Source organism: Sinocyclocheilus grahami, unplaced genomic scaffold, assembly GCF_001515645.1.
Source record: "Sinocyclocheilus grahami isolate Dianchi unplaced genomic scaffold, SAMN03320097.WGS_v1.1 scaffold57.1, whole genome shotgun sequence".
Lineage (NCBI taxonomy): Eukaryota > Metazoa > Chordata > Actinopteri > Cypriniformes > Cyprinidae > Sinocyclocheilus > Sinocyclocheilus grahami.
This window is the reverse complement of record NW_015505236.1, coordinates 1,133,910-1,161,067: the sequence shown is the minus strand read 5'-3', so window position 1 is coordinate 1,161,067 and position 27,158 is coordinate 1,133,910. Positions and strand designations below refer to the sequence as shown.

The 27,158-nt window shown below is 37.4% G+C and overlaps 1 protein-coding gene across 1 annotated transcript in view; it reads right to left on the bottom strand.

Annotated features, from left to right (window-relative positions):
* Nucleotides 1–27,158, bottom strand: part of snx29 (sorting nexin 29) — a 227,934-nt gene that overhangs the window by 151,240 nt on the left and 49,536 nt on the right. Inside the window, exon 15 of the mRNA XM_016270687.1 lies at nucleotides 4,237–4,343. Within this exon, the coding sequence (XP_016126173.1) occupies nucleotides 4,237–4,343 (107 nt within the window). The remainder of the gene's footprint in view (nucleotides 1–4,236; nucleotides 4,344–27,158) is intronic.

Genomic DNA, 27,158 nt, shown 5'->3' with positions numbered 1-27,158 from the left:
GCATAATCTGTCTCCTTTAAGCTTAAATTGCAATTAAATGTAATCACTCTCATTTTAGAAGACTACTTACACTACTATAAGTTAAACTGAAAGAAGAACTTATCAACCTGTTGTGTTTGTGGATGAGCCAAGGCAGCGTACTGATCACACTTGCTGACGTTCCCTTTACTCGTTGGAAACAGCATAAACTACACTCTTACTTTAGCGTTTCTTCTCCCGCGTGTTTATTGACTTATTCAACAGTTTATCGTTTGTTGTAGACTGTTCTAGCCGCTTCTGACACCATGTTGTGTTCGTGGATGAGCCGCGGCAACGTACTGATCACACAGCGTAGCAGGTACGTAACTGAACTTGAAAACTCGCCAGTACCAAACCCCCTGCTTAAAAGCGTGGCTCCTCAATAGCAATCTCAATCTCAAATATCTAATCAGATATCACTACACAACCTTGGGAAGTCACTGGTGTGTAAAAAAATAAGAGAATAAAAGATTATTATTAAATGTATTTATTTTACTTATACTTCACTTTAGAAATGTTTTTAGGAACACACTTGCTTGTATATGCCAAACTACCTCTTGCAGAATGTTTCATTTTTCTTCCACAGTCCATCTGAGATGACAGCGCAAGAGCTCACAGCAAAACAGGCAGTCTGAACACTTTCTGTGCCTGGAGTCCCACAGGGCCATTAACTGGTGTGTGATAGTATTACGACAGCTTCCAAGACAGAGGAAGAGTATTCCACAGTGATAATTTGAAAGAAGACTGGGAGAGGAAGTGTGTGGGTTGCAGAGAGAGAGAGAGAGAGAGAGAGAGAGAGAGAGAGAGAGAAGATGCCAGGCTCCTTTGGTGTTACTTCAGAAGAATGATGACATCTTCAAATCATCTGATGCATTTAAGATGATGTAAGTACACACTTACAGTGCTTCTGGCACACGTGAAACATACCAGTACGCTTGACTGTACGCTTGTGGCAGAAACGGATAGTGAAATCAATACTTTAAATAGATTTATAGATGTACACACAGGTCTTTACAGTATATAATTTCACGCAATAACTCACAAATGCAGTCGAGATACCATTGCTTTTACTTTGTGTAGAAACAGAACTTAAAAAAATATTCATTTAGCTGCATAAATACACCACAAATGTAATAAAATTCCATATGGTCCATATTCACTGCTGCTCTTGTGGAAACTGAAATATGCTAAATTTGTCGGCAGAGAAAAATTGCAACTCTTTTATATATCCAGGCAGAAGCAAAAAAGCATGCCTGCTTGCCAACCAAAATTAAATAAAGCCTTCAGAGCTCTGTATGTAAATGTAAAAACTACAAGGAGGCAGTCTTTACACCCATGTTTGAAAAACCTTATTGAGGCCGACAGCTAAGCAAAAGGACCCATAAATAAATGACTTGTTTAAAAATACACACTATTGTAAACAGTAGAGTTCTGTTCCCTTGGAACTGGAATCATGGCAGAATATCATGTGAAGTCCACTTCGCAAGGCACTTACGGTTGCATAAGCCAATGCTTGAATGCTGCTGCCTAAACAAGAGACCTCCTTACTGAATTGAAAGTGTTGGCTGGTGTCACCATCTCGTGAACGCGGCGGCAGATCTCCACCAAATTCGGCGGATCCCTTCAGCTCGAGGAGCCCTCTCGAACACCACTCTCTACGCGTCGGGAGCCCCCCGGGATCGCCAGATCGGTTAGCGCCCGATCGCGAATTTAACCACCTGGAACTCCCGGACCCTGGGGGCTATCATTTGAGACCACACTCATACACTCGATTCCTCGAGCTGAAGGGATCCCCCGAATTTGGTGCAGATCCGCCACGCTGTTACTGAGATATGGCCGTTCAAAGTTTCAATGGTATTCCATACATTTAAGCTTTAAAGTGTTTCATCCAGGTCGCCAGTAGCAAGCAATGGAGTGTGCTCTGCTGGACAAACTACATAATTACACCATGTACAAGCATTTTATCTGCGTTTTATGTTCTGTAAAAAAAATTTCATATCGGTGGAATATCGGCGGCATATTCGCCGATACCGATATATCTGCGACAGGCTCATATCGGCCGATAAAATCAGTAAAACGATATATCAGTCGGGCTCTAGTTTTGTAATTAAACAATCTTCACTATTAGGCTACTCGCTCACATGTTCCTTCAAATTCCTTCAAATAAATATAATCTTACAGTGCTACTTTATTTCACTTCAGAATTCTACATCTAACGAGCTGTAGACAAATGACAAATAAAAATTACAGTTATTTTACAGTCTTTATCCATTCAGTCAGATTTTGTACTGCAAAACATTCATGACAGCTGGTGTCTATGCTGGCAAATAATAATGGCTACTCAACATGAAATAAAATATAAATAATTTCAATAGAACGGCCATTTAAAACCAAAGGGTCCATAGTGTGCATAGTAAAGCGGTCACTGACAATCATTTTGGGTGGGAATAAATGTAAACAAAGATATTGGATACCAGTCGTGTCTACAGTGAATGTAAACAGGCGGGCCAAAAAATCAGATATGGTCATAAGTTTGGATCTGTGCATTAAGACTTGCAGTGTAAACGCAGCCAAAAAATGAACCTAGACAGCATATAAAGTACAAACCCAATTCCAAAAAAGTTGGGACACTGTACAAATTGTGAATAAAAACAGAATGCAATGATGTGGAAGTTTCAAATTTCAATATTTTATTCAGAATACAACATAGATGACATATCAAATGTTTAAACTGAGAAAATTGATCATTTTAAGGGAAAAATAAGTTGATTTTAAATTTCATGGCATCAACACATCTCAAAAAAAGTTGGGACAAGGCCATGTTTACCACTGTGTGGCATCCCCTCTTCTTTTTATAACAGTCTGCAAACGTCTGGGGACTGAGGCGACAAGTTGCTCAAGTTTAGGAATAGGAATGTTGTCCCATTCTTGTCTAATACAGGCTTCTAGTTGCTCAACTGTCTTAGGTCTTCTTTGTCGCATCTTCCTCTTTATGATGCACCAAATGTTTTCTATGGGTGAAAGATCTGGACTGCAGGCTAGCCATTTCCGTACCCGGATCCTTCTTCTACGCAGCCATGATGTTGTAATTGATGCAGTATGTGGTCTGGCATTGTCATGTTGGAAAATGCAAGGTCTTCCCTGAAAGAGACGATGTCTGGATGGGAGCATATGTTGTTCTAGAACTTGGATATACCTTTCAGCATTGATGGTGCCTTTCCAGATGTGTAAGCTGCCCATGCCACACGCCCTCATGCAACCCCATACCATCAGAGATGCAGGCTTCTGAACTGAGTGCTGATAACAACTTGGGTTGTCCTTGTCCTCTTTAGTCCGGATGACATGGCGTCCCAGTTTTCCAAAAAGAACTTCAAATTTTGATTCGTCTGACCACAGAACAGTTTTCCACTTTGCCACAGTCCATTTTAAATGAGCCTTGGCCCAGAGAAAACGCCTGCGCTTCTGGATCATGTTTAGATATGGCATCTTTTTTGACCTATAAAGTTTTAGCCGGCAACGGCGAATGGCACGGTGGACTGTGTTCACCGACAATGTTTTCTGGAAGTATTCCTGAGCCCATGTTGTGATTTCCATTACAGTAGCATTCCTGTATGTGATGCAGTGCCGTCTAAGGGCCCGAAGATCACGGGCATCCAGTATGGTTTTCCGGCCTTGACCCTTACGCACAGAGATTGTTCCAGATTCTCTGAATCTTTGGATGATATTACGCACAGTAGATGATGATAACTTCAAACTCTTTGCAATTTTTCTCTGAGAAACTCCTTTCTGATATTGCTCCACTATTTTTCGCCGCAGCATTGGGGGAATTGGTGATCCTCTGCCCATCTTGACTTCTGAGAGACACTGCCACTCTGAGAGGCTCTTTTTTATACCCAATCATGTTGCCAGTTGACCTAATAAGTTGCAAATTGGTCCTCCAGCTGTTCCTTATATGTACATTTAACTTTTCCGGCCTCTTATTGCTACCTGTCCCAACTTTTTTGGAATCGGGTTTGTATATAATGTTGAATCTACACATTGCACCTTTCATAAAAATCACACATAAAATGCTGTAAGAAATTGAAATATAATTATTACTGATGTTATTAAACCTGTTTGCTGAAATTTGGAGTGGTAAATTTTGGTTTACATTACATGACTTTGAGGTTAGAGAAGGAAAGGACAAGTGCTGCTTGCTTTGGTAGCTCCAGTACTCACCTCAATGAGTTTACGCTCATAGTTGGCAGCCAGTTCCTCTATATCAGCTACAGACCGATTTTGTGGGGCTGGAAGGGGACCGTCACAATTCCTTTGAATGGTTAATGCTGGGAACAAAACGTAACACACATTAGGAAGTGCAATCAAATGAAAAAAATTCAAAACAGTCCTTAAATAAAATAAAATACATTTAAATATAACCCAAACATTTAAAAGGATGTCTTTGTATAAATGTTAAAATACCACCCGTTTATTGTGCATAGTCAAATAAAAAGTGTAAATGTTGCAACACTGTGTTTCAGTGGTCGACTTCCAGCACAACCAATGGCATGAATTTGGGGCGGTATTATCTGTTTGATGAACATCGAAGACGATGCAGTATAACATATCTGGAAGCAATTATTTTTGCAATCTGCAGTTTGGTTGCCCTAAAGGTGAAGAAATTACACACTTCAGCTTTATGGCAAGTTACAAAGATTTAGTAATATGATTATGTCTTGTAAAAGTTTGGGAAAAACAATCAAATCTGAGATGCTTGTTGTTCACACCAGCAAACTTGGGCTTCCTCCAGTGCTGCGGAGCTGTAGCCTTTAAATCCGGAGTAATCTAGTTTTAGTTGAGCTGCCTGTGACGGCTGAGATCCGCTGAGTTCATAAGCAGCAGAACAGAATCTTTTACCAATTGAAAACTCAATTAAAATCTGCAAGTTTTCACAACACAAATGTTGCTTGAGGCACCACAGGACAGCAGAGACGAGGAAAGCAATAAGAACATAAACACAACCCTGGACCTGGCCGACTTTCAACTGAACAGCTGTTAGACTCTCTCATTTCTTAATTCTCAAAGGAGAAAGAAAATCCCGATATTTCCACGGCGAAAACAAAATTACATGCAAAAAGTTTTCTTTTGTGAAAAGCCAAAAGATGTTTTTGACCAAGAGAGGATGTAAAAGTCACAAATTGACTGTCACAAATGTTCTTAGTCAGGGCAAAAGCAATTTTGCATGCTAAAAGCCTAGTGTGACCACATCTTAACACCAATTGGCTGATAAAGGGTGGCTGGATCATCAGAATAGTGGAGATATGCACACAAAGGGTCTGGAGGGCACGAATCTGCTGGGGTAAAAATGACGGCGACGAGGAAGTGGTGCTCAGCTGAAAAGTTTGTCATAAAGCCATGAATAAATCTATGGAGTACAAGTCAACAATCCTGAACATTATCAGCTCACCCGCACACAGCTGCCCGCCACTTCAGCGCAGAGTCTTATCAGTGCTCTGCCAATAGTCTACGTGTCCCACTAACTCACACACCACTACTGTCAGCAAGAGTGGACTGCACTCAAATCACTGCCAATGTGCAGCTCAACCTTGATTTCAAGTCCACCACAGTCATGCATGAATGTATTAATAATAAATACATTTATATATAATTGTTGTTTGTGAAGTTTATCACACTGTTTGAAACAGGAAAACTATACACAAGAGTTTACGCTGTGTCAGAGAATTTTTAAAAAGTAGGCTATTCTGACACGTCACGGCAGATTTCACATCCAATATGGGGGCCAAAATTCAATAATCAGTTGAGAAAATGATAATCAACTAAGAAATAAAAATCAACTGAAAATCAACTTTATGTGAACAACAGGAAGATTATCAACCACTTTGTAGAAGCTAATGGGGATCCAAATAAACAAACAACAAACTGAGAAATAAATCAATTGAATGACAAACTGGTGCATCATTTCAATGATTACCGTATTGACCCGAATATAAGACAAAGTATTTTTTTATTACTAACTAACTCTCTATTAACGATTTCATCACAAGGCAGTAAGCAATCTACTGTCAATCTCTGCACCAATGTTATACAAGCTGACATTTGTTGAGACCATTTCATGTATAAGGCTTAAAAAGCAATTTGGGTCATTATGATCATAAAAAGGTTATACAATTTCTAAATTGTAACTGCAGATTAGATGTGTGTCTATGTAAGGGTAATTTATGTTAGGCAAAAGTTATATTTAATTGCTATGCCAAACCGAAGGACATCTAATACCAGTGGACCTCATTTCTATTGCCTTCATTGACTAGGGCATGTTGGGAAAATTGATTTGTTTTGTTTTTAATGACTGTAAAGATAAAACACCAACAACAGCTCCCTGACGGTCTGGGCTGCCCTGAGAGACTCATACGGTGGTGTGGGTTATCATTATATTTTAATATTTTCTTTATGAAGTTCAGAGGGTTTCAGGTGGTTCTTTTTTAACCCCAATTCAAAAAAGTTCTTAGAGAATATGCATCTCAAGAAACCAAGAGGGGGAAAAAATCGTACAAGTCTACTATGTGAGTGTATGAACGTAGGTTTGACAGACATATGAAAAATTAGTGTCTGTTTACACTAAAAAAGAAAAAAACTAAGAGTTAATGAGAGTGTTGATCAAAGTAATCTCCATCCATTTTCCCATCATGCAGCAGTTGCCTCCTGTGAGACAGCTTGAGATAACAACAGCTTATCATTCCATCAGCGAGCGATCTCTACTAAGTACAGGATGCAGTCAATTTGACGCCCAGACTTGAAATTGCATACCAAACACTCCTTGCACCTTAGAGGGCAAACGCAGAGGGTTCTGAAGAGCAAGTTTGCTTATGATCTTCCAACTTACACTTCTGAACCCCTCATCCCTCCATCAACATCTGACCTCAATCAGACTGGAGAAATTAGCCAACAATAGGTGATTTAAAAGACAGAGGAGGCACAGACTGAGTTGTTCTGCTTTTCTCTTTGATGTAGGGACCTCAATAAATTAATCTTGTGTGTGTTTCAGTAAAGGTACTCTACTGGGTTAATCTTTTTTCTGCAATTTTGAGTTTGCCATGGCCATTGTTACCATTTTTTCCCCTGTACCTCACTATTTTTATATCACAAAACAAAATCCTTGAGGCAATTTCTAAATCTAAATATGACGCAAACTGTTGCATCACTGGCTGTTTTTTCCTGCATTAAAGAAAGGGCATCTTCTGTGTAATCAGGCCCTTGAATAAACAGCAGACATCTGAAATGTATAATATATACAGTGGGTACGGAAAGTATTCAGACCCCCTTAAATTTTTCGCTCTTTGTTATATTGCAGCCATTTGCTAAAATCATTAAAGTTAATTTTTTTCCTCATTAATGTACACACAGCACCCCATATTGACAGAAAATCACAGAATTGTTGACATTTTTGCAGATTTATTAAAAAAGAAAAACTGAAATATCACATGGTCCTAAGTATTCAGACCCTTTGCTGTGACACTCATATATTTAACTCAGGTGCTGTCCATTTCTTCTGATCATCCTTGAGATGGTTCTACACCTTCATTTGAGTCCAGCTGTGTTTGATTATACTGATTGGACTTGATTAGGAAAGCCACACACCTGTCTATATAAGACCTTACAGCTCACAGTGCATGTCAGAGCAAATGAGAATCATGAGGTCAAAGGAACTGCCTGAAGAGCTCAGAGACAGAATTGTGGCAAGGCACAGATCTGGCCAAGGTTACAAAAAAAATTCTGCTGCACTTAAGGTTCCTAAGAGCACAGTGTCCTCCATAATCCTTAAATGGAAGATGTTTGGGACGACCAGAACCTTTCCTAGAGCTGGCCATCCGGCCAAACTGAGCTATCGGGGGAGAAGAGCCTTGGTGAGAGAGGTAAAGAAGAAACCAAAGATCACTGTGGCTGAGCTCCAAAGATGCAGTCGGGAGATGGGAGAAAGTTGTAGAAAGTCAACCATCACTGCAGCCCTCCACCAGTCGGGGCTTTATGGCAGAGTGGCCCGACGGAAGCCTCTCCTCAGTGCAAGACACATGAAAGCCCGCATGGAGTTTGCTAAAAAACACCTGAAGGACTCCAAGAGGGTGAGAAATAAGATTCTCTGGTCGGATGAGGCCAAGATAGAACTTTTTGGCCTTAATTCTAAGCGGTATGTGTGAAGAAAACCAGGCACTGCTCATCACCTGACCAATACAGTCCCAACAGTGAAGCATGGTGGTGGCAGCATCATACTGTGGGGGTGTTTTTCAGCTGCAGGGACAGAACGACTGGTTGCAATCGAGGGAAAGATGAATACGGCCAAGTACAGGGATATCCTGGACAAAAACCTTCTCCAGAGTGCTCAGGACCTCAGACTGGGCCAAAGGTTTACCTTCCAACAAGACAATGACCCTAAGCACACAGCTAAAATAACGAAGGAGTGGCTTCACAACAACTCTGTGACTGTTCTTGAATGGCCCAGCCAGAGCCCTGACTTAAACCCAATTGAGCATCTCTGGAGAGACCTAAAAATGGCTGTCCACCAACGTTTACCATCCAACCTGACAGAACTGGAGAGGATCTGCAAGGAGGAATGGCAGAGGATCCCCAAATCCAGGTGTGAAAAACTTGTTGCATCTTTCCCAAAAAGACTCATGACTGTATTAGATCAAAAGGGTGCTTCTACTAAATACTGAGCAAAGGGTCTGAATACTTAGGACCATGTGATATTTCAGTTTTTCTTTTTTAATAAATCTGCAAAAATGTCAACAATTCTGTGTTTTTCTGTCAATATGGGGTGCTGTGTGTACATTAATGAGGAAAAAAAATTTACTTAAATGATTTTAGCAAATGGCTGCAATATAACAAAGAGTGAAAAATTTAAGGGGGTCTGAATACTTTCCGTACCCACTGTGTATATATATACATGTATACACACATTAAAGAATGAGTAAACAATGACAACACTAATGTCACACGCACACACGCATATACTGTACATACACTTCTCACAAAAAGTTAGGGATATTCGGATAAAATTTATGGAAAATGTAAAAAGTTACAGTGATATTATATCATGAAAGTAGGGCATTTAAGAAGAAGCATGAAATGGTAATTTCTTAATCTTAAACAATTTATTGAAACAAAAGCTAACAACAGTGGTGGGTATACCACAACAAAAAATGTCAATGTCTCAATAACTTGTCATGCATCCTTGAGCATCAATTACAGCTTGACAACAATGTCTCATGCTGTTTACAAGTCGACGTATTGTCTGCTGAGGCATGGCATTCCACTCTTCTTGAAGGGCTGCACTCAGGTAATTGAGGTTCTGGGGTGCAGGGTTACAACCCTCTACACGACGACTGAGCTGATCCCATAGGTTTTCTATGGGATTCAGGTCTGGAGAAAGTCCAGGCCATTCCATTTGAGGTATCCCAGCCTTCAGCAGCCGCTCCCTGATGATACAACCTCGATGAGCTGGGGTATTGTCATCCAATCGCGATTGCATCCAAAATAAAAGTGTTTGTTTACATAATATACGTGTGTGTACTGTGTACATTCATTATGTATATATAAATACACACACATACAGTATATGTTTTGAAATATATATTTAAAATATAAACATAAAATTTTTCTTATAAATATATACATGCATGTATGTGTATTTATATATACATAATCAATATACACAGTACACATACATTATGTAAACAAAAACTTATTTTGGATGTGATTAATCGTTTGACAGCACTAATATATATCAAACGGATATATATATATATATATATATATATATATATACATATATATATATCCGTTTGATATCGCTCTATATCAGCATGGCTGCGGTTTGCCATATGCAAAATCATTTATATCAAATATTTATACCCAACACTTTAAATTTTGATTAAATTTTTAATTTAAGAAATTAAAAGAGAGATTACTAAGCAACATGGTAATGCTATGCCTTACAAATTTTCATAAGGAGATGGAAAGCGGCCAGTGTTTGATCAAGGAATCCCATTTTTTTTGCAATTCGGTTAAAATAACCAGGCCTGATTTTGCTTGTAATCTGCCAGTGGCTTCCTTGTAAGAATTCTCATGCTTTTCTAGATCAGTAAGAGAAAATATGCAATGAATAAAACAAAAATAACATTGTTTCTGGTAAAAACCAAACAAACGGATATGTTTACTTTGAGAAAGCTTGATCATTTGCATAAACATGACCACCTATATATCTCAGAGTCAGCATGTGTAATGGAGTACATCAAACAGAATAAACTTCAGTTTTGTTATTCTAAAGTGTACAGCACCACTAAAAAATCTTCTAAAACATTAGGAAAATGACTACATAATATCACCCTCGATTTCCCACTTGACTTCACATATAGTTGTATAGTTCTTTAGTATAAATTTAAAAGTGTATACTTATCGGTGTGTGTTAGAAATAAAATCCTCATTATTCACATTAAGATCAAAGCTATTAGCTTAAGAAATGTGACCTGATAACGTCAGCTGCACTGAAAACATGGAACCAGCCTTGCTGTGGCTTATTAATCGTGAAATTCTGAAAACATCACAGGCTAGAAGCCATAATGAGGATTCAAATCATCCTCCCCTACCCTTCAGTGGCCTTAATATAACCCATGAATGACACATTCATTGATGGCCGGTTATTAGAGTCATCACAAACGCTGATGTCTCGCCTTGAAAACAGACTCCAGGTAGATAGAGTGCCCCTAAACCAGTGCTTTTGGGTCATTTAGCTCATCCTGCATTGCTTAAGTGAGAGGGGTGGTGGGGATGCTTGTTTTTATTAGCGGAAAGCTACATTATCGGAAACTCAACAATCTAGTTCCAGTCAGTGTAATTGACTGCCAATTCTTAAAAGTCAATCTAATTGCTTTTTCGTTATTGTGTTAATAGTCCTGACAGCGGTAAAGGGAAATCCCCCTCCCCATGAGAGCGACCAGAGCCTACAGACAATTAATTTGCCTCTTCGCCGTAATTAAAGGCTGATAAACTTGCAGATGACTAATGACAAATGTTAAAGTAGGTCAAATCAATTATTTCAACATCCAGCCACCAAAAAACAAAGAGGAAAAAAGGCAAGTTCTTGAATGTGGTAGGCGAGTCCTACAAAACGTCTGAATTCTAATCATGGCATCATGCCTGGATAGTTTTTTTTTTTTTTTGTCCATCAGCCCCAAGGACTGATGACATGAGGAGAATGTGGGAAATACCTTTGAAATACCTGAGAAGTGGTATTAGTTTTGGCCTGATTTCAGTTATGTCACACCAGTTCATTCTTCAATTTTATGTATATCCTAAACTAACAACCTAGGCTCACTGGAATATATGTGACATTCCAGCAAAATTATGTTTCTTGGACGTTCTGCGACACTTTCAGAATGTCCAGTGAGTGTCACTAAAAACGTGTTCGGTTTTATCTGAAACAAGATAAATTTGAATCTGGAAGCGTTTCATTACACTGATTGCAGTAAGAATTTCACCAGTTCAGAAATCAACGAGTGGCTCTAAAAATACTCAACAACATTTGAAAATAATGTACCACATACACTAAACTCTACCCTAAAACTAACCCAGTGTTAACAAAAGCAAAACTACGATAAAAACACATTCGCTAAAGCAACCATATTGCAAGTGCAATGCTGTAGAAGATGAGTGACCTATGTTAAGTTTCCTATGTTAGTAAAGCTATACATATGAAAATATATTAGTTTACAAACCATTTACTACTGTAAAAACATTCTGAGATCATAGCATTGTATTGTGCTAGGACCCACAGAAAAATAAATATTTATTAATCAATCATCTGCTCTAATAATCATAATTTGTGTGGAAAGGAATAAATGTTGTTTCTTTAGTATAAATTTCAGCTGGAAACTTGTATAGGTACATTTTTGTGGAGTTTTATAGAAACATATTTCAAATATTACATATAAAAAGAGACCAACTATATGTAAAATGATTTATATAACTACACAACCATAAAAAAGTAATATAGTATATATATATAATATATTTTTTTTTTTAATACTTAAAATGGACTATTTTTAATCAACTATTTACACTGTTTGGAAAAAAGTAATGAGAATAATAAATAAAATACAAAAAAAAATTTATTAGAATTAATACATTTATCAAAGAAACAATCAACAAAGGTAATTAATAATCAATACAATTATCACAAATAAATATTCATCAATAACAATTTAATAATGAAAAAAAATCAATAATTATTAGACCAGTAGGTCAGTAGGCCTCAGCAAATGTCCAAGGAGGTAACAGAATTAGAGGTTTGCAAGCCCATCGGGTCCCGACACGCTGAGTCCATTCGAGCCGGGCTCGGGCCATTTTTTTACAGATCGGGCTCGGGTTGGACTTGGGCTCATTTAGCTTCTCTCCTTTTATTGTACCCATATACACGCAGAGCACACATAAGTTACTGTATTAAATATTGTTGTATTGATTATATTATAAATAATTTACATCGCCTACGCATAAAGTCTATAAATTACGCTGAGCTCCGGTCACTGTCTGGTCAGCTCTTCAAACAGCAGCGGCTTTTCCCGATTCAGATATCAGGGCTGTTATTGGTCCGTTTACGATTGGATATCTTTATTGGCTACTGAAGTCGAATTGTGGACGTACTCCGTAACGAACTATGATTTAAGAGTAACGAAGTATTTTGCTTAATTTGTAGGCTACTTAAGTACAAGTGAAAGTACAGCTTTAAAAATATACTCAAAAAAGTACAAGTACCCAAAAAAAACTACTTAATTACAGTAATGCGAGTAGTTGTAATTCGTTACCTCCACCATTGCGTATTTTAAGTTGTTTCCAATGCAAGTGATCGCGCCGGTGCCTCCATGTCCTGCAAAGCGCGCTTTAGCTCCTCTCAGCACAAATGACTGGATATACATCTAACATCGCAAATTTATATAGGTTAAACTTTTAAACTAACATTGTGATATGCTTGAACTGATTTATATCTATAGATTTTAATTTAGGCAAGTCGTGATGATTTGAGAAGGCTAAATTTATCAAACATAGGCTATGATCAACTTACTGTCTGCCGCTGGCCGCTTGGTCATTATTTAAAAAAACTAAAACTTACATGTAACAAACAAAAAATACTCCAAACATTTTTCTAAATTAACTTAATAAAAAAACTAAACGCAATATAATCACTTTACCATTACACACAAAACGTAACTATTTTAATAGCTAAAACAGTAGTAAGCTGTTTTGGGAGAAGAAGAAAAAAAAAGACGGGCTCGGGTCAGACTCGGGCCAAGAATTCTCATAAGCTGTCGGACAAGGGCCAGGCTAGGGCCTACATTTGAGGCCCGTGCAGGGCTCTAAACAGAATAATTTAAAATCATTTATCTATATTAAAAAAAATGAACTTAATTAAAATGCTAAATACACAAAAAAAATCAATATTGAAACTGCAGTCATATTTATTTTTTCCTCAATCACTACTGTTTTTTTGGAGAGCATGCAGAGTATTCTGAAGTCACAACATGAATCATGGTTAATTAACTTAAATATATTCATGTAATATTATAAATATATCAGTAACTTATTAAAAAATCTATAAATAGATTTTTTATAAAATATCAACATATTCCCAGTTTTTCTTAATAAAAAAGTTTGAAAACAAGCAGCACTGTCATACTTACAGCAGAAATACCAGAGGACAATATCTTTGGACAATGGGGGCCTTGGATTCAAAAAGCCATCACACTAATCTTTGCAGCCTTAAATTAAAAAATGCAGAGAACTAAGCCAGATTTTGCATTTGATTATTATATTAATCAATTCCTTTAAAGGGGTCATATGATGCGATTTAAATTATTAATCACAACTCACATGCATCTAAATCAGCTGTACACATTGGGCGAGAGTAATTTACAACGTGGCCTAATAAATCACTGTGATTATTAAAATTTAAAATAACTCCAATTTATTTGAATATATAATATTTCAAATGTAATTTATTCTTGTGATGGCAAAGCTGAATTTTCAGCAGCCATTAGTAACATCTTGTAACAGTATAAATCACTTTTGATTAATTTAATGCTGAATAAATGTGTTAGAAATCTTACTGACCCTCAACGGTAGTGTTAATTCACTAACAGTGACAGTGAACATTGCCTCCAAATGCAGGAAGTACTGGTATATTTTGAAGTGGGGGCAACATTTCTTCAAAGAATCTGAGGGAGCTCTGACAAAAAGAAACCCATTGTTCCAAGAAAACGATCAAGAAAAAAAGTTAAAGCTCCTTCAGCCTCTCAAAGTTTGGGGAACTGCAAAGGAGGAAGCAGCAACATTTCATATTTCCCTGCAGCACTGACGGTTTGTACTGTATGTGGAATAATAATGTGCTAGTTTGATCAAACTTTTTTTTTCTTTCAAGAATTTAACATTGTTTCTAAATAAAGAAAAACCACAGTGTGTTACTACATAAAAAACCTAAATATTTCATTGCTAGTTTATGGATATTTTAAGAAAATGCAAATAATGCAGGCTCTATAATGGGACTACTCGTGCATCATTAAAAAGGTCATTGCATAAATAACTCATTTATGTTTATATTTTTTTATTTGAAATATAAATCGTTCAGGTAATCCCTAATGGCTTAATTTAGCCTTATGCAGGCAAGTCATGTCATTGGACCACTTTTTTTTAAAGTCATATTTATATTACATCACCATTCCCTTCAACTATAGTACTAGAGTACTTTTAAAATAAATACCTACATCTAGTAAGGTTAAACAGTGATCAAGAAACCCATTAAAGGATGGGCTGTAATTACTGAACGACTGGTGTCTCCCCTGAAGCAAATGACAGTCAGCGTGTAAATCACAGTGATCACAATCAAGGACAGAATTTACATGAAGTGCTTCTCCATTCCAACAGGCATCATATACAGTGCTGTGGGCTTTTTCATCTTGTTCTACCTGAACTGAGACACCAGCATATTAAAAATGACACCTTCACTAACCGAACCAGGTCTCAAATACTCACCGCACAAGCATCCACCTCACGTCTAATTTCCGAGCAACCCGCAATTAAAATTTCACAATCATGTTGAATCAAAGGTGTCATGCAGCCATTATTTTCCATAGCCAAAACATGTCAAACAAAAATTCCCTAGTCTTGTCAGCAAATTATTTTCCTATTGTTGAAAAATAATGCAGAAATGAGTCAGAGAACACCTTCCAGTTTCCATTAAGAACATTTCCTGACAGCAGATGGCAGAGCGATTTTCCATCTTTAAATCATTACGAATAAAGGACCGCAAGGTTACCAAAAAGCAACTTCTGAGAAAGATGTTATTCTGTGCAATTTCACTGAGAATCACTTTCACCCTGTGGGCAGATTACAGTCCATCCACACTAGAATGAGCAGTAAACTCATAGCTGCTCATTTCTCAGAGCATCTTTATGTGATAAATCTAAATACCCAGAGGCTCTCAGCACTGAACAGTCAAATCCAAAAATATAATCTAGAGGAAACATATGGCTGTAGAAATTAGGCCTGTGACGTTATGAATTCACATGTCGTGCACAAAACAAGTCAAGGGATAGTTCCCCCAAAAATGAAAATTTTGTCATTACTTACTCCAAACAGTATGCTCTGTACTTAAAACAAAAAAGGTATACAATGCTTCAAAATAAATAAATATTTAGATAAAATATAAATAATAATTTAGTCTAGAATTTCTATTATAATAATGATCTTCCCATTTGAAGCATTTTGTGCAGAGTTAAGTCAAACAATCAAGTTAAAAAATAAAATAAAATAAAACCACCAAGATAAAAACACAAAGCAAAACACAACAGAAAAAAACATTCTCTGAAGTTCACAGGAAATAAAGTCCAATAAAATTGTCTCAAATTTTTCACAGACATTCAACTAAAAGGAAGAACCTGCTCAGTGAACTGCTGTATTGATGGGGAACATTCAAGGCTGAGGAAGGACACTCTCTTGCAGGAAATTGAGGCAACCTCCTCCCCTGGCATCTATGCAAATACACAAATAAGCTTCAACATGCATATCCGATTTAATCAGCCAGGCATCTAATTACCATTCAGATTCAACTGCCATTAGATATTAAGTCACCAGTGGCAAAGTGTTAATAAGATTGAGTATTGTGATGCAAACTTTAGATCACTGTTCCCTCACAGTCATATGGCACGTATTTCTGATAAACCTGAGCCGGGTGAGATTAGTCATCTCAAACGCTCCTCGGCACAAACATGATGAGTCCGAACCGAACTGACCTCATTTCAATACACAAGCTGTCCTACACGATCATCTGATTTGACAGCCCATGAATATTTTCCCTTGAAAACCCATTATAGTCCAAAAATTAGCACAAGGAAAAGAACATGAATCAGAAATAATACAGTCGTATTTGAAAAGCATGTAGGTCTAATGATGCTGGAACAATTTCTTTTCTCTGTAATAGTGATGGCAGCTGCTGTTTGAGACGTTTATGAGGCGAGCTCAGCTGGAGCAAACAGATGGTCCAATAGTTCCTGGTTTCGGCTAAATTTATATCAGATATCGCATTGATGAACTCAGAGATGCAAGGAATATTGTAAATCAGCTCAAACAGTTTGCTGCAAGGAAAAAAAGGAGGAAAACATTTGACCTTCTCGCATCTATTGTACTCTGCATAAAAGATGTCAGCGTGTCAGCAGAAAGGAAGCACTAAAATCCTAAAATGTGCATAAAAAAACCATGTCAAAATGTCTGTTTGCATAATTAATGCACAGACACCATTATGCAGCCTAAAATATGAGGGCAAGGGTACTGCTTCACGTTACAGACAAGGGCAACTGGAAATCTTTGAAAATGGAGAATTATGTAACCCCAAACCAGGGGAAGCTTTTCAAGGGAGCATCAGGTTGCTTTGAGACCAGAGAAGAAACGCTTTGTTTCAGTATCTTGGAGAAGGGCTTGTTGCTCTTTCTCACTTTGCCTTTTCTGGTCTAATAGCATCGGAAAATTTGAAAATTCCTTAAATCATTCAGTTTTTACTGAAACACTGCAAATTATTATATTAAAAAAACCAAGCAGCACACAGAGCCAATTAGTCTTGAAAGGTTAACCTAAGCCCTATTACAGTTCTGTCATAATTAAACCATAGATAAAATGTTCTCATTATTGCTCACAAAAACACAAAAATGTTACATAATTTTAGCCTAATCAGTCATTACATATCGATAAATTCAGATTTGTCTTGTGCCAGCAGGTCACTACATCAACAGTCTGGTATTAATGAGTATTACTTCTGAAACTAAGTCCTTTAAATGTATGTTAGTTTTAAATATTATTAACCTTAAGCAAAATTTATTAGTAGCCAGCAAAGCACACACATTATTACACTAAACACTGTACTGAATAACTGCTGTACTTAATTAGTAACACTTTACAACCTAGTGTACAATCAATTTATTAGCTAATGCAATGAACTAACATGAACTAACAATGAAAAACTTTTTTGTAGGTTTTATGCATCTACGTTAATCTTAATACATTAATGCATTTTTAACATTTCGAATTGTATAAACGGATTATGAACAAACTAAATTTAAAAAAGAGCAGTATTATATATTTACAGTTGGGCTCATAAGTTTATATACCCCTTGCAGAATATGCAAAATGTTAATAACTGAAACAAAATAAGAGGGATCATGAAAATTGCATGTTATGCTATATCACAGCAGTGGCGAACTCCGGTCCTGAAGAGCCCGGTCCTGCAGAGTACAGCTCCAACCCTAATTAAAACTCACCTGCCTGTAGCTTTCTAGTAACCCTTCAGACCTTGATTAGCTTGTTCAGGTGTGTTTGATTAGGGTTTAAGCAAAACTCTGCAGGGCTGCGGCTCTCCAGGACCGACGTTCGCCACCCCTGCTATATCACATAACAGATGTTTACATGTATAAGGGCTCGAATGTGCAGGAGCTGGAGGATTTTTCTGAAGAACAGCAGGCAGTTGAACTGCTCAGGACCAACCAGGGACTCATGAACAACTATCACAAAATATAAAAACCGTCGTGGATCATCCAGGAAACAACACACAGTATTAAGATTCAAGGGTATGTAAACTTTTCAATGGGATAATTTTTATAAATTCAGTTATTATTTTTTCTTGTGGAGAATATGTAAACATCTGTTATGTGAAATAGCTTATTCAGGACAGTACTAAATAAAAAATAACATGCTATTTTCATGATCCCTCTTATTTTGTTTCAATTTTTAACATTTCGCACATTCTGCAAACTTATGAGCACAACTGTATAAACAATCTCCTGGGCAAAAAATGGACAAAGCCCAAAATGGCTGAACACTAAGCTTTTAATTGTCATAACCACAAATTATTGGTCAGGAAATCAGCTAAATTTAAGCAAATGCACTACTTAAAAAGCCATTGCTATCTCAGAAAAACATCAAAGACAGAATTAAGTCAGAATATGGGAAGTCTGATTTTGTGATGAATCATGATAAAACATGAGTTGCATGGTAATGTTCCAGAGCGGTGTCTCTGAAGATCTGATGAGAAATATAATAATAAATGCATCTCTACCACAGTGAAGCTTGGATGAATAAGCGTTATTGTGTGGGGAGCCTTTTTACCTGCTGGTGTTGGTGAGCTACTTCACTGTGAACAGTCAGATAATGCTTTGGAGTACAGGAGAATATTGCAGAATGGCTTGCTTCCCACAGCTGAAAATTTGTTTTCTAAAGAGGAATGATGAGGTGTCATGTACCAACAAGACAATGCTCCTGCCCAAACTACAAAAACAATCAAGAAGTGGCTTAAGAACAAGTCCATCAGGCTCATGTTTTGGCCTGGTCAGAGTCTATCTGAACCCTATAGTGAATATTTGGTCTCGCATTAAACCTAAACAAACTGGGAGACATTTTTAACTACTCATGAACCGTTTGAAGCCATTAACATTGAGTGGAACAACAGTGATTAAAATGGTTAAGACCATTAAAAGATCACTAATTATTTTGCCATTTTGGCTTGTCACATTTTTTTTTTAAACAATGAAAAATGTTGAACCATATTCTTGTCACGAATCCGGTCCATGAACTTCCAATTTCATTGACTCTCGCACTACACACTGTTGCACATCACCCCGGACTACATTTCCCATCATGCATTGCACTGATTGCACTCAGCACGGATTGCACACAGCTGTTTACACTGATTGCACCCAGCTGCTTCATATCACTCCCTCACTATTTAACACTCACTCTGATCCCTTCCCTCTGCCGAGTATTGTTTCAGTGTTTATCACTCCCCTAGTGATAGCTACACTACAGAGCCCTCAGTCGTTTCCCAGCCTTAGCCTTAGCCGCTTTCTCGGTTTCTGATCTTCGCCTGGTTTCCTGGATTTCTCCCCTAGTCTTGCCCCTTCTGATTCTGTCTGCAGTTCATCGACCCACGCTAGCCCTAGGATTATTCTTGTGTTTTGCCCGCCATATACCTGTCTGCCTCAGTTTGACCCTGCCTGCTTCATGACCATGTCTCTGTCTTCTCCACAATAAAAGCTTTGCGAATGGATCCGCACGTCTCACGTCTCGTCAGCCCCGTAACAATTCTAAAGTGTTACCAATTAATCATGAGCTAATAGTGGAACTGATCAAACTTAATGAAACATTAAAACTGACCCCATGTACTTTCCCAATTCCTCAATCTTTATTCAGCATGTAATAATTTCTTCTTAATACTAAAATAAAATACTACTGTTTTAGCTTTTCCTGATGGATATCACCCAACATTTTCTTTTTGTCATACATCCCACTTTACTAAAAAAATGTGCTAATAAAATAGATTGCGTGCAGCAATTCACAATATGTTAATTTTGTCTGCAGTTTGACGCAACTATAATGTAACACAACTGTCATGCTTATTAGTTTACAATTAGTTACGCATAAAAAGACAACAAACACAAAAGTTCTAGCTTTCAAAAGCTTATCAAGTGCAAAAAACTTGCCGGCAGCTACCACCTCCTCAGTCTGGCTGCTAGGTTAACAAGAAACGCTTCAATTAACCCTTGTATTATGTTTGAAGTCTTGGTACGGTTTTGATGGAGTGGGTCAAATTGACCCGAATTGCATTCAATGCAATTCCCTAATATCACATTATTAAAAACAAGAAGGAATCGGGTATGAATGGAACAATTTTAATATCAGTATTTGTCACACAGTACAAACAATTGATATCAAAAAGTATGATTTTTTTTAAATGTTTAACCAAATTTTTAACCCCTTAACTGTCACTGTCCCGCTGGCAGAAGTTTACTTCTATATTACTTTATTCTATACTACTATATTACAGTTAAATCCTAATCTAATCATGACAAACTATATATCGTTGGAAAGGTCTAAGACTCCTAAATAGATATTTTACCACTGTTTTTTGTTACAAATTATGTAGGAACAGTAATAGATTAATTTATGACAAGAGTGCACCTCAAAACATATGCATCATAATAGGAGTTCTGACCTTTGTCACAAAAATTTTTTTTTTCATTTCCTTTTTACTTGGGATGCACCGATACCACTTTTTCCAGAACTTGCCCGATACTGATACTTTTATTTTTGGTACTTGCCGATACCGAGTACCGATACCAATATTTTCATTGCATTTGTAAATTTTTTAAATATTGGTTACAGAAACCAAAAGAGTATGTATAATGTTAGTTGGTTAACTTAATTTATCAAATAGATAGTCAAACCAAAATTTATTCAGACACCTTCAACATTTCTCACATCATCACAGTTTATTCGCTATAGTTTAGAAAATGGTAATAAATTATGACAAGAACTCGGAGTTCAACTGTGTCTAAACTTTGATAGAAAGGTATGTAATGGATTACAATAAACCAAAAATTATTCATACAGCTGTCAATATTTACACAACTATCAATACTTTGTCGGTTACCCCTTAGCATTAATGACAGCCTGTAGTCTCCTGGGCATGCTGTCAACCAGGTTCATGCAAACCTGAACTTCAATTTTTTCCCAGACTCGGTCTGAATAATTTTTGGTCCCAAATTTGTATCAATTTCACTGTATGAAGAATTTTTGGGTATATCACAGTTTAGTTTATTTTGCTATCCTCACTTTACATAAATGAACTATAGTGTCCTACAGACACTAGTAAAAAAAAAAATATCATCTGAAATTATATCTGGTCTTTGAATAATTTTTGGTTTGACTGTATATCCTTCTGCTATTTTCACACTTAATTATGCCCATTAAAATGTATTTTACAAGTTTTTGTTACTTTCGCTGTTAATTTTTTTCTCTCTCTATGGTAGCCTACAACATCTTTAATTTAATAGCATTAGAGCTGCTCCATTGCAGCGGCTTAGTGCTGTAATCACGTGATTTACTGTAATAATGCAGGGAACCACTCGCTATAAATCTACTAACTGTGATATTTTCATAAATAGAAGTCGCGTTTTTTTCATCTGAAACGTGCAGCGATTTATATTCTAAAGCCACTCATATAATGCAGAAACACTCATGAAGCAAGCAAAACATGCGCACACGTATTTGTACTGGTACAGAATGAGAGGACAGTAGTACAGCCTAGCGCATTTCACACAGGCTGTTAGTTTCACTTTCACCAGAAAGTCGTGTATTTTTAAAGGTGAAAATAAATGACGTTTATAGTGAATGCCCCTATAAATTGTCTTATATTTACGATTTAGATTTAATCTAAATGATGCGTGCTAAGTGAGCGAACATCAATAAAGATCACACAACAGAAGTGTGCGCACGCTCGCTCTTTCTCTCTCTCTCCCTCCCTCCTTACCATTAAGTAACTTGTGCATAGTTTTACTTACTTCTTTTTGACATATCCGATCGAACTACAAACTTTCCAGTGATGTCTGTGAGAAAGGGATATTCATTCGACAAGCTCGTGCATCTACGCCGCCGTGCGCTCAATCCACTCAGCGTGATTTGCTTACCAGCTGGCGCAAATCAGCTATACAGGCATTAATACTGAATATTTTATATTCATTGCATACATATACTTCATAGACATCTTTAATCTCTAATAACTCCATTCTGCTGTCTGTTGTCGGCGTTTCTTTGTCTGAATATGGCACTTATCACATGCTGTGTGGTATCGGCGTTTGGTATCGGGGCATTTTAACGAGTACGAGTACAGGAACTCAGTATCGGGCCCTACTTTTTACCTATCACATGTTTTAGTGTGTTTTCATGGTCCTGTGAAAACCATTTTGAAATTGGACATTGCATTACCATGGAAATGGTACTTTAAAATCTTTTAGCAGGTTCCTCCCCCTTAGTGGGGGGGGGGGGGGGGGCAAGAAATATGTTAAATATGAGATTATGAAATGAATAATGGTCTTTTAGAATCTAAACTTTTTATAATCTTGACAAAATACATATCGTTGGATAGGTCTGAGTCACGAGATTCCATATTTGGTGGTTATTTTGTGATATAAGTAATATTGAGAGAAATGTCTACATTTGTTACAGAAAAATTGCATCAAAAAAATTCAGTGGAGTTTGAATGGCACCCGGTGGCTAGTTTTGGTATAACGCCTAAACAAAATTGTATAGGAACTAGAGCCCGACCGATATGTTTTTTTTTTGGGGACCGATATTAGGGAGTTAAAAAAGGCCGATATCGATATATCGGCCGATATTCTTTGTGTATATTAAAGTACAGTACCAGTCAAAAGTTTGGACACTTTCCCATTCGTGTGTCCAAACATTTGACTGGTACTATATATAGAATACAGTATATACATAAACAGAATATATATACATAAACACATTTTTTGCAATGATCACTCAAATGTGGTGATCAAACACTTCTGACATCAGTGCACTGAACAGTAAAGTTGAAGTTTATTCAACTTTAATTCAATTCAATTCCATTCAGCTTTATTCCGTTGAAGTTTATTTCACTTCGGAACATTCATTCACGGATTTGCACTACCGTCTTCACACACAGACAAAACTTACTAGAGAAGTGTGAAGTGTGACATTATATACCTCTGTAAATAAATATAAATTCACGTTTCGTGCACTTTAATGCCCTTTGAATGGAACATGTATGTTCCCTTGGAACAAGACAATGCTTGAATGCTGCTGCCTGATCAAGAGACCTCCTTACTGAAGTGAAAGTGTTGGCTGGTGTCACTATCTCACGAACGGCGGATCTCCACCAAATTCGGGGGATCCCTTTAGCTCGAGGAGCCCTCTCGAACACCACCCTCTCGAGCTGAATGGATCCCCCGAATTTGGTGCGGATTCGCCACGCCTTTACGGAGATATGGCCGTTCAAAATTTCAATGGTTTTCCATAGACTTAAGCTTTAAAGCGTTTCATCCAGGTCGCCAGTAGCAAACAATGGAGCACGCTCTGTTGGACAAACTAAGTAATTACACCATTTCAAGCATTTTATCTGCATTGTATGTTCTGTAAAAAAAATGTTCATATTCGCTGATACCTATATATCAGCGACAGGCTCATACCGGCCGATAATATCAGATAAACGATATATCGGTCGGGCTCTAATAGGAACCTACATTTTTTTTTATATCAACTTCAAATTTGGAACACAACTTGTTTAGACATGTTCATGGCCCTAAATGAGAAAAAGTTACAAAATTTCTGGAAGCAAAAGATAAGTTAAATAGTATTTCATATACATTGAATATAGAAATGATAGCTCACTTTTACCATCCGAGTCTGAGAAAGTCTTATTCAGTACTGAATATAATGAGAATTTTTTTCCCTTTCCAGTGTAGTAAAACACCAACATAACAACATATACCCAAGAAATATATTTAATTTGGGTCTGTACAGTTGCAGACAACTGCAACTGTTGTTTAAAACAACAAAAAAATGGGGGTCAAATTGACCCGCGAACATCAAAATCGTAACAAATTTATGTGTGCACTTCAAAACACACCAGTGTATCCTCACTTTGCATGCATGTTCTTGGCTCTAAATGAGGAAAAAGTCACAAAATATCAAGAATAAAATCACAGGTTAAGTGGTATTTCCAAAAATCAAAATGGGTCAAATTGACCCAGAACACAATACAAGGGTTAACCACGATAACCATCATGCATGTTGAAGAACTTAAGTCACCACGCTGAGAGGCACATTAGCATGGGCCAGGTACAAGCAGCACCTGCGTTTACTCTTCATCTCCTCGCACTTTTTGAAACAGGGCCTGGGGACAGGCAGAACGGCCGGCCCCGCTTTGATAAGAGCAGAAGTGCCAAGCTGCTTCTCTGATGAGCGCAGGTCTGTTCGAGCGCAGAGCAATCCTGGAGGGCCTCAGCATGGTATAGGCCTCTGAAGTCCGTCTTCATCTGAATAATGTCAGATAAGCAGCTGCTACTCACCAGAACGCAACTGTTGCATTAGTTCCTTGTGCTGCCTACAATCTGTTGTCCTCTACTTCACCCTCACTGTATAGCTGTCATTGTGCAAGATGAACACAAAGTCAGTGATGCTACAGGGAGAAAACAGCCATAAGTCATAAACACAACAACCTTGTTCTTACTAGATGGTTCGTACTAGACTTTTAGATCTTGTTTGTAGAGAGACGGGATGAGAACATGCTGGGGGCAAGACTCCAAGCCACACAAAGAATGCAAAGAAGAAACAAATATTTAAAACAGTATGTTACAAATATTTTGTGCATTTCACTGGACTACAATTTACTTTGTGTGCGTGAAGTAAATTGCTGTTATTTTCTTGCACAATTACAATATATAATGATTATGTCTTCAAATATCAGGATAAATAGGCGATCACTGCTTTCCTGTTATGGTGAATAACTGACAAATGACTAGTTTTAAATTGTTTAGTATTGTGTGATTTATTTTTTGTGTTGTAAATAATAGGGCCTTTCGCACCGCAGGAACCTTTTCATAGTACCAGAACTAATTGTGGAACTACCCACTTTTCGGCGTGTTCGCACCGCCGGAACTGGGTGCGATTTTAGTACCAGACTGCCTTTTTCGAGAACCAAATTAGCTCCTACTCCGGAGCAGGGTCTAACCAGCACAACTGGTACTAATCGTGACGTAAGTAGACATTGATTGGCCAAACGCGTATGAAAACGCCCTCACCCGCCATGATTTAAAACGCCGTGTAAAAATACTGTAAACACTGTGTCAACTTATTTCGCAAGTATGGAGAACAGCGATAGATGGACGGACGCTGAAGTGCAGGCACTTGTAGCAAATGTAGCACTGCCAGTTGTCGTTGGAGATTCTTAGTCCTCCTTTCCGTTCTTTCAACCGCTTTACGTATACGTCGACTTTCCATGTCCATTATTGTGAAACCCATGAGACACAACAAACACACAGCTCCGAACACAGCGTCCTCCATCCTCCTGTTGTTAACGTAGTTCTTTGTTTCTGTTGTTGAACGCCGGGCACAAATGACGTCGCTGTCAACCGGCTTACGTCACTTCCTAGTACACACTGTCGGTGCGAATGCAACCCTTTAAATGGTACTGGGAAATAGTTCGCGCAAAATCGTCCCAGTACTTTAGTACCGTACGTTTAGTTCTGGAACTAAAGCGGTGCGAAAGGCCCTAATGTTCAGTTTCATACAGGCTGATCGCTTCGCGTCATAAGTCTTCAATATATAGTCAGGAGCCATGGGTATTAATTTATTGTTTCTTGATATGCCTTTTTTTATTGTCAGATACAGACACTCGGACAGCCACTGACTTGCATTTTATGAATCACTAAGGACCACAGTTTTAGCTTAAAAACTTTAAGTCACCTTTATCTTGGATAGCCTTGAGGGTAAGTAAATTTGCATTTTTGGGTAAACTATCCCTTTAAGCATTTCTCTAAAATTTCCAAACCCATCCTGGAGAAAGCCTACATTAACATGTTAATATGAATGATATTAAGGTCTGATGAACATGCAATACAGATTTAACTGTTGTAACGTATAACATGTCTTTATCTTAAAATAAATGAAACAACTTTTCATAAAGAAACAAGAACATGGTATTCTTTTCAACAAAAGACACAGTGGTTATATTCTGTATGCGTTTTTTAAACAACATTCTTCTTTCTTTGAATCAGACATATTTTATATAAATTAAATATTTATTATATAAATGAATCCTTATTAAAGCTACTAAACTGATTCAGTCAAGAGCATTTTCTGTTTTTCTTTTGTTGCTTGCTTAACACCAATAACACATTCACTTAAGATAAAATAACCGACTGTGTTTGTAAATACATTTTGACAGACACTGACATAATATTGTGTGCATTTGTTCAAGTATGATAAGATCGAAAGAGAACTCAATTCAGTACTCTTGAATCTCTTGCCAAATCGTCCCTCCCTTACATTTTCATCATTTATATTTGTTGACGGAAATGTCAGTAGATTTTCATCTTAATTTTTGTCATTTAAAACTGTTTTTATTTAGCTATCATCTTGTTTTTGTCGGTTAAAAAATGTCAATGACGAAAATTATGACGAAAAATATTTGTCAACTAAATTAACAATGATTGTTGGCCATCCAGAAGCAGGACTGGATATATATATATATATTAAAATAATTATCTTGAGTGAAATTATAATGTGAATGGGAATTATAATGTGAAAGCCCTTAAACGTTAAGTTGACAACTTGCATTTAACTGGTAGATTCTATTGGTGCTAAATATTTGTAGGTAAAGAATGTTGAGTGAACTTGTAAATTTATGTACTTGTATCAAATGTTTTCTCATTAATTTTACATAAAATTGCTTCAAGTGTGAAGCAAAAATGGTGCATGTCAGGGGCATGGCATCTTGTATGCAGGCCCGCCGAGCCGAGGGGAACCTTTAATTGAAACGAGGGAATGAATAGAGCCCTGTACGGGCCCGGCCCTTCCGACAGCTTATCAGAATATTCTCGGCCTGAGTCTGACCCGAGCCCGTGTCTTTTTTCTCTCTCTCTCTTTCTTCCCCTTTACACAGCTAATGTTGCAGCAAATAGGCTAGTCCACAGTTTTGGTTTTTAATGGCCAAGTGGTTATATTACTTTTCG